We start from the raw sequence: 12893 nt of genomic DNA, 5'->3' as shown, positions 1-12893 counted from the left end.
CCCTTGTTTCTCTCCTCTTTTTCATCCAACATAGTGAAAACAGAATGCTTCACATATATTAAAATATCTTTTATCTCAAATGAAATGAAACAACTCAAAATAATCTCTTCTTAATTGATGCTTTCAGAAAGTAGGGAAGTAGTTGCTCAGCTTCCTATGAATCTACTGAACAAAGAGTTCAGATAAGTTGATTAGGCCATGAAAACACAACTGACTGACCTTGAACAATGTTGGGGTTAGGGATACTGACCCTCCATGCAGTTGAAAACATCCCTGGTTCCACATCCATGGATTCAACCATCTGAGGATTCAACCAACCATGGATTGTGTAGTACTGCAGTATGTATTTAGTGAAAAAAAAATCTGCGTATATGCAGACCTACACAGTTCGAACCTGTGTTGTTCAAGGGTCAACGGTACTCAGAGTTAGACCAACTAAACTAACATGTAGCAAAGCTATTTCTGTTATAAACTGACAAAAGTATGAGACTTCATAGTCATGAAACATAATAAATGGAGTGTGATTTACAACTAGGAAGAAGAATGTGGCTACTTGCATACATACAGAGGCATATTAACTGTTAAGAGATATGATAAATCTTGACCAATCCACTGTTGTTTTCAAACGTAAATTTTTAAAGATTTTATTTTGTAGTCAGCAAGTTTTCCATTTGTCAGCTTGGATGTGAAAGATGCTACTTAAAACCAAACAGCAACTGTACATGGCTGGCTGAACATTTATAATTCAACAATTATATAACCTCCAAAATACAGCAGAATATGAGGCACATAATTAGGACGTCAGCTAAACAAGACAAGGCAATTCAAAAGGATGTCATGTTGTGGCATGTGCTCAGCTGAGCTTTAAGTAAGTAGGACTGTTGGGTGGGGACTTATTCTTCCCACCTCTGTTTATATGCATTAATACCAAATGCTGTCAGGACAACTTATCTTGCAGTCAGGACATCTGACATTTTAAGAAAGAAGAAAGTTATACCTTGTATCAACTGATTTCATAAACAAAAATTGCTTTTAAATGGTTCTGTCGATGGATGTCTATCTCTAAGTTTTCTAGCGTGGTCTGCTCCATGTATGTACATCCTGAAAAACTGCCAAAATAGCAGCAAAAACTGATGACATCATAGGGAAAAAACTCATTGCCAAAGGAAACCAAGCACTGTTGAGTCAGCATCTTTCTTCTTGGTCACTCGTTTTATACATACTAGGTAAACCAAAATACCTGTTTGATTTGTTATACAAATATGTGTATGTGCATATATAACTGAAATTAACATCTAACAATAAAATGCCTATGTTCAGAGTCCATCAATGCTTTGGGATTCTGAGCTCTTTTCTGGGATGGAAAACAGACTTAGCATCTCCATCTCCAGTGGATGCAAGCTGCCTCCTGTGATAATCAAGGAATGTAATGGTCCTCCCAAGTCCACAGTACACATTTGCTGCAAAGTGCCTGCTGCAATTTTCTGGTCTTCAGCTCCAACCCTGGCTAAGCCAACACAGAGTGTCTCCTCGGTGACTGCTATTAAAAAAAAAAAAAGATACCACCATTCAATTCAGCAAATGCATTATCCTGAATCCATTCAAACTAACACTAGTACCAAAGTACATTTAAAGAAGACCCAAATATATTACATCTCCTTAGTCACTCATTATGGACACACTATCTACTGATTTATCTAAGGCTTTTCTAAATTATTTGCACTACCTGACATATAAAGTAAAGTAGTACTGCCTAACTTTACCCTTTCACAATTCCTAAGACCTACCTTAGTTTAAATTTTTAGGACTTGAATAATTCCTGTATCCATACTCTATTGCATAGTATTTGTCTTTAAGTTCCGAGTGAACAATGTTTATTACATGCTTATATTTTAAATAAAACGTTTGAGATATATTCACATTGGCCAAGATATACTGGAAAAACCAGGGCATTATAAGCTAAATACACAGATTGGAGTCTGTGCTTGGCCACCTAGCTATGTGACAAACTTCAGGTTTTTTTTTTTTTTTTTTAGTGGAATACTATCTGTCATAAATGGTGGTTTAAGGACTAAGATAATAGATATGAAAGTACTTAGTAAACTACATAGCCCTTAACAAATAATAGGCATTATGACATTCCTTATGCTTTTTTTTTTTTTTGCGGTACGCGGGCCTCTCACTGTTGTGGCCTCTCCCGTTGTGGAGCACAGGCTCCGGACGGACGCACAGGCTCAGCGGCCATGGCTCACGGGCCCAGCCGCTCCCCGGCATGTGGGATCTTCCTGGACCGGGGCACGAACCCGTGTCCCCTGCATCGGCAGGCAGACTCTCAACAACTGTGCCACCAGGGAAGCCCCCTTATGCTTTTAAGTTCAAAATAACCAACATTAGTGAACTTTAGTATTATTCACTCTGGCCTGACAGCTTAAGGGCTGACGCTATTGTGGTTTTGTTTAGTTGGGAAAGCTGTCCTGATTGAAAAATGGTCAAAATGGGGCAAATGATTTCTACAAGGACAAGCAGGCATGTAAGGAACTCTGTGCATAGGTATGGATATACAGCACTCTTGCAGATTATTTGTTTCATGACTTTAACAAGGCCTACTGAGGCCAATGTCATTCAAGAATCTCTTCATGTATCTTTTCTATCAAGAAATAGGTGCTCAAAGCCAGTCAGCACCTTACAACAGAATATAATGACAGATTCATTTAAGAACGTCTCAATAAAAACCTACTGACAGTGAACATTTTATGATATACCACATCTACTAATACTATGTCTAGATATTAGGAATATAAGGATAAATTCTCTTGTCTTTACCCTGAAGAAAACTATACCTGGTCTCATTGTTGAAAATGAGAAAAAGTAGAATAAGTATACTTTTTTTTTTTTTTTTTCTTGCGGTACGCGGGCCACTCACTGTTGTGGCCTCTCCCGTTGCAGAGCACAGGCTCCGGATGCGCAGGCTCAGCAGCCATGGCTCACGGGCCCAGCCGCTCTGCGGCATGTGGGATCTTCCCGGACCGGGGCACGAACCCGTGTCCCCTGCATCGGCAGGTGGACTCCCAGCCACTGCGCCACCAGGGAAGCCCAAGAATAAGTATACTTTTACAGGACAGAGTTTACCATAGACTTGGGCTAAAATGGAAGTTCTGTATTTTACCAAAATATTTATATGTTAACATATTTACATAAAAGCTGATTTATAGTTAATTTGTAAAAAATCCTTACTTTCTAGAATGATATTAATTTTACTAGAAGGAACTCCATTATTTTTCTTTCAGTAGAACGTTCAGCTTATGAGATTTAAGGTAATGTTGAAAAAAAGTGACATGGAAAAATGCAATGCAAACACACTGACTCTCACTTCAGTGGTGTTGGTATATATATGTGTGTGTATGTCAGACGTTACATACACATCTCGGTGTAACAGTAGGGGAATACGAGAGCCCTTTTAAGGTTCTTCAGTACCTGGTTCTTCTCCTCGTATTCGCTGATTCTGAACAATCTCCAGAAGTTGCTGGGCTGCTTGGTTTACACTCATATAATGAGGAGGTTCATAGATCTTTCTTCCCCTGTAAGTGTAAAACTAGATGCCACTGTTCTTAGCCATGAAATTATACAATACATTTTTAACACAGTTACTCCCCCAGGTATACTCAATTACCATAGTCTACATTATGTTTGAAGCGGTCACTTGTTACCCACTTTAAGTATACATTAAAGCATGGATACAGTGATCATTTATCTTAAGTTTCTTATGCTTTTTTCATTGTTCTACTTCAAATGCCCTCTCATCTCACTGAAATGCTGGCAGAAATAAAAGTCCAACAACTTAAAAGGTAATGTTTAAATCAAAGTTACTTTTATTCAAAGTGATACTTCAGGCAAAAATAATTCAAAATAAGTGGCAATTTGTTCTATACCTTAGTTTAATCAGGTTCTATAGTGTTCATTTTTATTACCATGTTTAAACCACATATCCCTCTTTTCACATCTTCCTCTAAAAAAAGTAAACTAAAGAGACAAATATCTCAAAATCTTGGAGGATGTTTACTTCCATATGCCTCAAAAGCCTACCACATTTGCCCAATGATCAAAATAAAAACACTGCTTTTGCAGTTTACAAAACAGTTCATATAGATTATTTTACTGACTCTCAGAACAATTCTATAAGTCAGCACTCTCCAAGAGGAATATAAAGTAAGCAGTAAACAGAATTTAAAATTTTCTATAGTCTCTACATTAATAAAAGTAAAAAAAAAAGAAAAAATTAACTTTAGTATGTTTATTTAACCCAATAGATCCAGAATGTTATATTTCAACATTTATTCCTATAAAAATTATTAAAGATTGTTTTTGTACTAAGTCTTTGAAATCTGGAATGTATTTTATATATTAGCACATCTTAATTCAAATGTTAAATTTTCATTGGAAATACTTGGTCTGTATTTAGATTTCATAAAATTCATGGTTGTAAAAGTAGATTTACATACTGAATTGTTCTAAATATACTTAAATGTTTTCTATTAACTAAGTTGAGTATGTTTTAATTTAATTAAAATTAAATTATAAATTCAGTTCCTCAGTTACATTAGCCATACATATTTAAAGTGCCCATTAGTTACACGTGGGTAGCAGCTACTGTATGGGACACTGCATCTATAGGCAAAAGGGGTTAGTACTCGCATTATACAAATGAAGAAAACACAGCTCAGAAATGGAAGTAACTTGCCCAAGAGCACATAACCAGAGGCCAACTCAAGACTCAAACCTGTGTCTTCTGACTCCCAATTAACTCATTCCACAAATATTTACTGAGTGCCTATCGGGTGCCAACCACTGTTCTCAGTACTGACCCAAGAAATCTATTGCTATTTCCACTCTATCTATCACACTGCTTATCATTTCATAAGACTGAAAGTATTTAATTTTGCACTATTACTGAAAACTGATTTTCAACAATCTTTAGAACTCATGTTATTTAAGTAGAACTTATTGTTCACGGAATTAAAGTAGATGTAAGCATTCTCAGAATAAGAACTTACTTGATTAGATTTTCCAAAGACTGCTCCTTTACTTTGATGTCTGTAGGAAGTAAAACATAGTTCTCTTTTAATTAACTACTTTATCCAAAATCCTACGTGTAAACTTCAGCTGAGTCACCTAAGTTTGTGGTAGACATTATTCTCAAGTCTCCAAAATGCTAATTTGATTGAGTCTATGACAATCGGTCCTCACACTTGTATCTGGCCACTTTTTAAAGGAAATATGAGGAAGAAGGGAAGCTTGTGGTTGTGTAAACGTCATTAGTTAGAAAACAAACATGAAGTTGGCCCTGAGACCATCCTGAAAGGATCGAATTTCCTCTTGGAAAAGAAGACACAGGAAAGAGTTAGATAAATATTGGCATATACACTACCAAACAGCTAATCAAAACTTTTGTGTTCATTTCTATTAGGTGGTAACTGCATAGAACCAACTGAAAAGTCTTGTTATGTTCCTCTTCTTACCTATTTTTCAGGCACTAGAATATAAGCTTCAATGCATGTAACATAAATAAAAGAAAATTCTTACCACATTTTGAAAAGAGACTTTTGCTTTCTTGTGAATGGTAAGACATGCCTAATAACTTATGAATACTTTAATACCAAGTATTCATACTTTAATTGGGATTTCCTGAGCACTGACTGGTAGCCAGGTACAGGGCTACCACAGCGGCCAAAACCCACGTAGTCTTTGCTCTAATAAAGCTTGACAATGCAAGCATCACAAAGATTTGATCCTTTACGCTTTTTAATCCCTGATGCTCAGCTAAACAATTCGGTAGAAGGTAAAAAAGCAGAATCACTCTACATCCTCACAGGAACTCAGCACACAACAGCAAGAGCGACAGCTGCTTCCTGTTCTACATGCTGAAAACAAATGGTTCAGTCAAAGTTTGTTTTTGCAAAAATAAATATAGTGCAACTGAGGGGTCTTTCTGATAGACTTCTACAGCTTTCCCAAGTGATTATAAAAGTTTTTCTCATAAAGGATACTAAGTATTTGCTTGGAAAATACTCCAGAGATAATCCCTACATGTATTTCTAAATGTTCTTGGAACCAGCAGTGAATATATTTTTCAGGTTCGAAATATCATTAATTATTTAATATTTCCAGTTGTCTGGCACATATAGGAAAAAAATGTATATCTATTATTGAAATATGGCCTGCAATACAATTAATGATATATAAGTCGACTTTGAGCTCCTTTACACAGTAGTTGTAATATTTTTTAAAAATTAAACACATTTATTAATATATTCACCTTGAGCTTCTGAAATGTTGTCATCCTTAAGTTTTTAATTTAATATCTTCAATAGTTTTACTTTTTTACTGATATGCTCTACAGAATTTGATTTTAAAAATTAAGAGGGCTGGGGAGAATTTTTACAGGCAAATGCTTTTTAATTGAACATAAGACTGCATTAGTGAACTAATCTCAAGCCAGACCTATCTTGATACTTTTCCCTTGTCTTCACACAGGCCATAATTATTCCTTTCTACTTCTACTTGCTGGAATGTAAGCTTCTCCTATTCATCTTAGTACCAGCACCTAGCATAATGCAAAGTACCTAGTAGATACTCCATAAATTCTACTGAATAAATTTGTTCACATGGCTCTACTACAACCAGCCCATCTTAAACTATCTACCCTTTAAGTAGAGTAAAAGTCCCAGCTCCGTCAGAAAGCCTTTACTGACTTCCTCTTAAACGCTCTTTGTCCTCTGAAATATCCATACAATTAATGCTGTATTTTATTAATCTCTAATTACATTATATATAGCAGTCTTTTCCTTCCAAGTAAATTTTAAATTCTCTATGGTTTCATACCATGACATAATCCCTACAGGGCATGGCCCATAGCAGGCATTCAATAAATAGGTACTAATTTGAATAATGAGAATTCCAGGTGATTAAATGATGAGATCTATGGTTTGAGAATTTGGAATCATGATATCTTATACTTCACACCTTGTTCCTGTTTTTGTTAATGGAGCAAGGAAGATATATTGTTTAACCTTGTTTGTCTTTTCCCAGGAAAGCCAAGAAAAGAGGCAGCTCTTAGAGAGAGTTCAAGAGCCAAAGTTCTGGTCTGTCCTTCCTGCCTCTCCATACAATAGATCTTAACTGTTCTATAAACTTTCATGTACACAGCACATTAGTTCCAACTAGATTTCAAAACCCTGAGGGCAGGACCCATGTCTAATACTTCCTTAGTATTCCAGAAGAACCTAACTCCACATTGGGCATACAGTAAATACTCAATAAATACTGTAAACTGATTTTCTGTCCTTCCAAAGTTTCCAAAAGATAAATCCTATTTTTCCTCCTTTCCCCCATTTTTTATGATACATGAAGATGTTATCAGGTAGCTTGCCTCTTAAGACTACTTTTCTCCCCGTTCTGTTTTAAAACCTCAGTTCTGTTGTAAACACACACACACACACACACACACACACACACACACACACACACACACACACACACACACACACGCTTTTTAGTACCTGAGTTCCAATGAATCCTTATTTTTTATCCCTCAGTTGCATATACTTCTACATCTGCCTTTAATAAAATTCCATTTAACAGCTGTCCTCACATCCTTCTAGTTTGACTTTCTACCATACTGCTGGCCTTAATTGGATCTAAGTTTAAGATAACATGATGGATATATCTAATGGCATATTCCACATGAATTAACAAGTGTGTTACAGTCGGCCTGCCAGTAGGAACTACAAAAAAAGGAAAACTAGTATCTTTCCACATGGAAAATCTAAACACAAAACTATAAAGCTAATTAATAATGAATTACTAAACTGCCCTGATAATAAACTAAAATAAGAAAACATTATTATACCAGTTAATTGTGGGATATAGGCATAAGCCAAAAAAATGTTAGAGAAGCATGCATGGCCTGATCTAGATCTAGAATTAATTAGATGTCAATGTTAATGGAGTAAAAGGAATGTATTCTAGCTGGAACTGAATGAGCTAGCAAGACTTAAGTCCCTGCTCTTATGAAGTAGGGAAGAAAACCAACAAGTTAATAAAATAATTCAGATGGATGGTAAGACTTAAAAGAAATAATACAAGGTAATGGGAAAGAGAATCACTGGGGGATACAGGGTGTACCACATCCGATTAGGTAGAATTTCACTTTAGATCAGGAGTCAGTAAACTTGTTCTGTAAAGAAGTAGGTAGTAAATATTTTAGGTTCTGAGGGCCACAAGGTCTCTGTCAAAATTACTTATCACTGCCAGTGGAGCATGAAAGCAGCCACAGATAATACATAAATAAAGTAGCATGGCTGTGTTCTAATTAAACTTTATTTATAAAACAGGCAGTAGGCTAGATTTGATCCACAGGTGCTAGTTTGCTAACCCCTGCTGGATAATTTCTGATTTCTAACCTATAAGAAATGCTAACCATTAGTAAAACTTTTCTACAGTCTTCTCTTTTAAAAGAGACATATTGATTGAGGTTCTGATAATGTACAAATTATATATCATTGAATAATAGAGAACTGTCTATATTATACAAATAACCTAAATGCCTTTGGCAAATAGGAGTCTTTTCTAATGTTCTGAATATCTGTACTTACTACAGAGGCCAAAACCATGGGTTCATTCTTTGCCCTGATTCTGTGCTATGTGGCAGACATTCTTCTGCTGTGACTTCACACACAGTATCACTAAAACAGTGCAATTCAATGTATGATCCGAGGACTGATGCCACTATGTGAGAATTCTGTTCCCAATAAATGATAAAAAAAAAAAACTACAGGAGTAAGAATAAGTGTTTACAAACACCTACAGTAATTTGACTTTGACACAAAAGATTAGAAACTTAAAAGTAAATAAATATATGTATTTTTACATATATTTATTTTATGTATGTGTGTATATACACACATATCTACACACACACACATATAAATAAAAGAACAAAAACTTGGTCCTTCACCACAAATTGAGAAGTACTGCTCTAAACACTTCCATGAGGCAAGAAAAGATTATTCCTATTTGATAAAAATGAAGGCAAAGGTAAGGACTGTTGACAATATTCTCTAGCTAGTATATAGTAGCACTCAGATTTTGTCTTCTGATCCCAAGTATAAGTGTCATTTCAAAGTTATCAAAGATGCCAGTTATTTCTTTTCTGTTGACTAGCCACAGATTAAAGCTCTGGTTATAGCATTTTTACAATACACACTGCAGAATAGGAACTGATAGCAAATGTGAATCAGTACAATTCCAGTACCTCTGCTGACAAACGCAGCCCATCCCTTCTGAAGCTCTATCAGTACCACCAGCTTAGTGTACAAAGACAGTGATCCCAGCCATTTCCACACTAGGTAGGAAACAGAATTTGGCAGCATAATACAGTGAAAAGAGCTGTGAATAACAGGCTATTTGGATTCTACGAATTCTGCAACTAATAATCTGGGTGACAGTGGGAAAATGATTCAATATCTCTGGGCCTCAACTTCATCTGTAAAATAGGGCTTCAGTAAGATGATGTCAAGAGTCTCTTTCAGATCTATAATTCTGTGATTCTGGTAGCATTAATACTGCAGTATTCAAAGGACACCGTAAGGAAGACAGGATGGAACGTGGTAAGAATAAATGCTCAATACGTCTACTGAATTGCTGTAAATTGACCAGAACAGGGTCTTAATGGACCAATGGGTAAAAGATGGAATGCTGGCGAGGATCTATTAGGGCGTAAGTAGGCAGCAGCACGAACTATGGCACGTATGTAGGAGTAGCCATGTCGTATTTGGAACAGAAAATTCATTTCTCCACAGAGTACGGGGGAGAGCATGCCATGCAGAGTAGCTAGCCTGTATCCCACAGAACAGTTTCACCTTCACACAAAATCAAAATAAGAACAATATGACAACTCCACATTGTCACCCTAAAGAAACTCCACAGCCCTTACCTAGTAAGCATAATGTGTGCATGCCGTTTTGTCTGTTCTTCTTCACTTTGTCAAAAAAGCTTTCTGGTCTCCAAGTGTCTGTCCAAAAAACAACAGACACTGTCTCTCCAAACCTATACAACTAGAAAAAATAAAAACTAAAATTAATTAATGATGGAACAATTCACTAACTACTATTTCATAGACAACAATAAAAATAAAAAGCGAGAACCAAACTTGAGATGGACTGGGTATCAAGACTGTCACACACACAAAAAAAAAGGTAATAAAAATTCTCTTTGATCCACAGCAGCTGGTGTCATTCTGATGCCCTTTCAGTTGGAGATTTCTAGTATTTCTGCATTCAGTATGGGAACATATGTAACTACTTCATGATTTAGCTAGGTAGCTGCTAAAAATACTGAAATACAAAGAAACCAGAAGGAAGCCAAAAAAAAAAAAAAAAGACTTTTGAGCAGTCAGAGCACAGTTCACAAAGTTAATATTATCCTCACTTTACAGATGAGTCCACTGTCAAGATCAACTGACTTGCCTAAGGTCACACAGCTAGTTAGTAGTGAAAAAGAAACTCAAACCGAGGTCTGAGGAAAAGCTCCTTTCTACCATGACGTCTCAGTAAAATTCATGCACTGTATACTCACTGCAGCCATATCCCAAAATCTACTCCCTTAATTTACCCACTGTTTATTCCCTCACTATAGAGTTCAGTGATAGGCCTTTTCCCAAACCTCCTCCTTTCCCCCCAAGAGGCCCACCCACTCCACCTGACCACCACACAACCAAGAAGCTTGCTTTGTTCCAACTTGCTTCCAGGCTGACTGCACATCTCACTTAAGAGTCCAACTCCAAATCTTATGCTGAGAAAATCTAGTTTTGAATTTTGGTTCCTCAACTTGTTAGCTGTGTGACATTATTCTTTCTAAGTCTTAATCCTTAAAATAGGAGCAGTGATAACATATGCCCTTCCAACCCACACGGCTGTATGAATCAAATAACATGTAAAAAGTTATTCAAACTGTGAATAATATGCTTATATTAGTTCTTATCTAGGTACTGCACAAAGGATTTTATTTTCAAAGACTTAATATATGGTAAAACATAACACTGAAGTTGTTATGTAAAGGTTTAATTATTAAATTTAAAGAGTGCCTGAAAGAATTTTTGGTAGAGCTGGAAAGCACTAAATGCTGGAAATTACATCTAGTCCTCTACTGTAAATTAGCTGTGTGATTGAAACAGCTCTGTGACTTCAGGAAATCACCTAACTTTTTTAAGTCTAAAGTTCTTCATTTGAAAAATGAAGAAACTGGTCTGGAGCAGGGATTATTGTCCCCAGGCTTCTCAGTTTTCAGAAGCTGCTGCGAGACGCATATAGGGAGGAAAGAGAGAAGCTAGGACATTCAAAGTCCTTCATCCCCCCATCACTGAAGAACCTCAACTTTTCTCAATTTTTATATGTTGAGGTCTTAAAAACTATCACCAATATTCATAATGGTGACTTTGAGATCCCAAGGGAAGGTTCATCGTATTCCTCATATGGCCACAACCTCCAACCTACCTACCAATAGGCTTTATTCCCAAAGTCCATTTGAAAATTGTCTGAAAAGGTATTTCCCCATAGAAGCCATGCTATCCAGTGGCAGTCGAATTCATAATGTACAAAGACCCATGTAACTCTCAGAATTCAGTCATAAACCTTCCAGCCACACCTAACATGGTTTCTCTGTAATAAATGTATTTAGAGTTCCAATGTAAGATCCCTGGAATACATTCACCCAAGCTACAAGGACTAAACCTAGCTCTGTTGAGGGCTTCTGTTATTGTTGTTGTTCTATAAGAGGCAAATCTGTCCAACAAATATTTTATAATAAATTTATTATAAATCATCCACTATGTGCCAGGCATTATGCTATGCACAGGCATAAAGTGAGAAGCAAAGCAGAGCTCCGGTCCTCATGAAGTATGCAGTCTCACTTATACCTTACATAGCAGGCAAAAGCTCTGGAGTCATGGCTCTGGTTCCTACTAGTTGGATGATCATGGTGACTAGTTCGGTGACTTTCAGGAGGAACTCCCTTGCAAAATGGATATAATAATTATAAACCTAATAATGTGTTTTGTTAAGGATTAAATGACATACTGTATGAAGTGCCTAGTGCCATAGTAAAGACTCAATAAATGTTAGGAATTTGATAATATAACAACGATAATGTTTATAATGATGATATGAAGATGTTCTAAAATGCTGTGTTGTGCTATAATCCAACTGCTCTCCTTACTGGAGTGAGCTCAAAAACATTAACAAACATTTGAAACTATGTTTATGATTTAATTCTGACAAGTTCAATCGTTTACATTCTTAAAAGGATTTTTGGCATCTCTGATCAGATTTTAAAATATTAACATTACTCTATTAAAAAAAACTTTAAAGGAAAACCATTAAAGAAAATTTCATATGCAACCATATATAAATACTTTAAATAGCTTTTCAATATTTTAAGAGTCATGAAAATATAATTATGGAGGTAAATTCTTCATTCAGATAGAAGGGGATAGATGATTTAAAAGAGAATTGAGATGCTAGTCACATATAAACATTAGTTGAAACACTTTATGTAAAAGCGTCTTTCAATTGTCTAATTTGGGGGATTAAAGAAAACCTCACATAAGCACTGCTTCCTAGGACCCTGATTTATAGACTGTAACCATTTCCATGGCTGTGGTACAAACTTCTTCAATGAATTCTGGAACATTATGCAAACAGTTTCGCCATTTAGATGTCAGTACCTCAAAGAACAAAGGGCCAATTCCTTTGTGTTTCACAATTCAAGGAGTTACCAGTAAATTACAAAAAGAAACTGGAACAAAATCATACAGTGACGAGAACTGAGGTTACAGAAGC

General features: G+C 36.0%; 1 protein-coding gene across 2 annotated transcripts in view; it reads right to left on the bottom strand.

The window, feature by feature from the left end:
• Positions 1–519: 519 nt before the first annotated feature.
• DPH5 (diphthamide biosynthesis 5) overlaps positions 520–12893 on the bottom strand; it is a 37017-nt gene continuing 24643 nt past the window's right edge. For both annotated transcript variants that reach the window (XM_082863042.1, XM_082863041.1), the window contains exons 5-8: positions 9992–10112; positions 5052–5091; positions 3475–3578; positions 520–1540 (exon numbers count right to left, since the gene is read on the bottom strand). In XM_082863042.1, the coding sequence (XP_082719168.1) occupies positions 1317–1540; positions 3475–3578; positions 5052–5091; positions 9992–10112 (489 nt within the window). In that variant the 3' untranslated portion in view covers positions 520–1316. The remainder of the gene's footprint in view (positions 1541–3474; positions 3579–5051; positions 5092–9991; positions 10113–12893) is intronic.

This window comes from Leucopleurus acutus, assembly GCF_964270905.1.
Source record: "Leucopleurus acutus genome assembly, chromosome: 2".
Taxonomy (NCBI): Eukaryota; Metazoa; Chordata; class Mammalia; order Artiodactyla; family Delphinidae; genus Leucopleurus; species Leucopleurus acutus.
The sequence above is the reverse complement of the archived record's forward strand: the minus strand, read 5'-3'. Positions and strand labels throughout refer to the sequence as shown.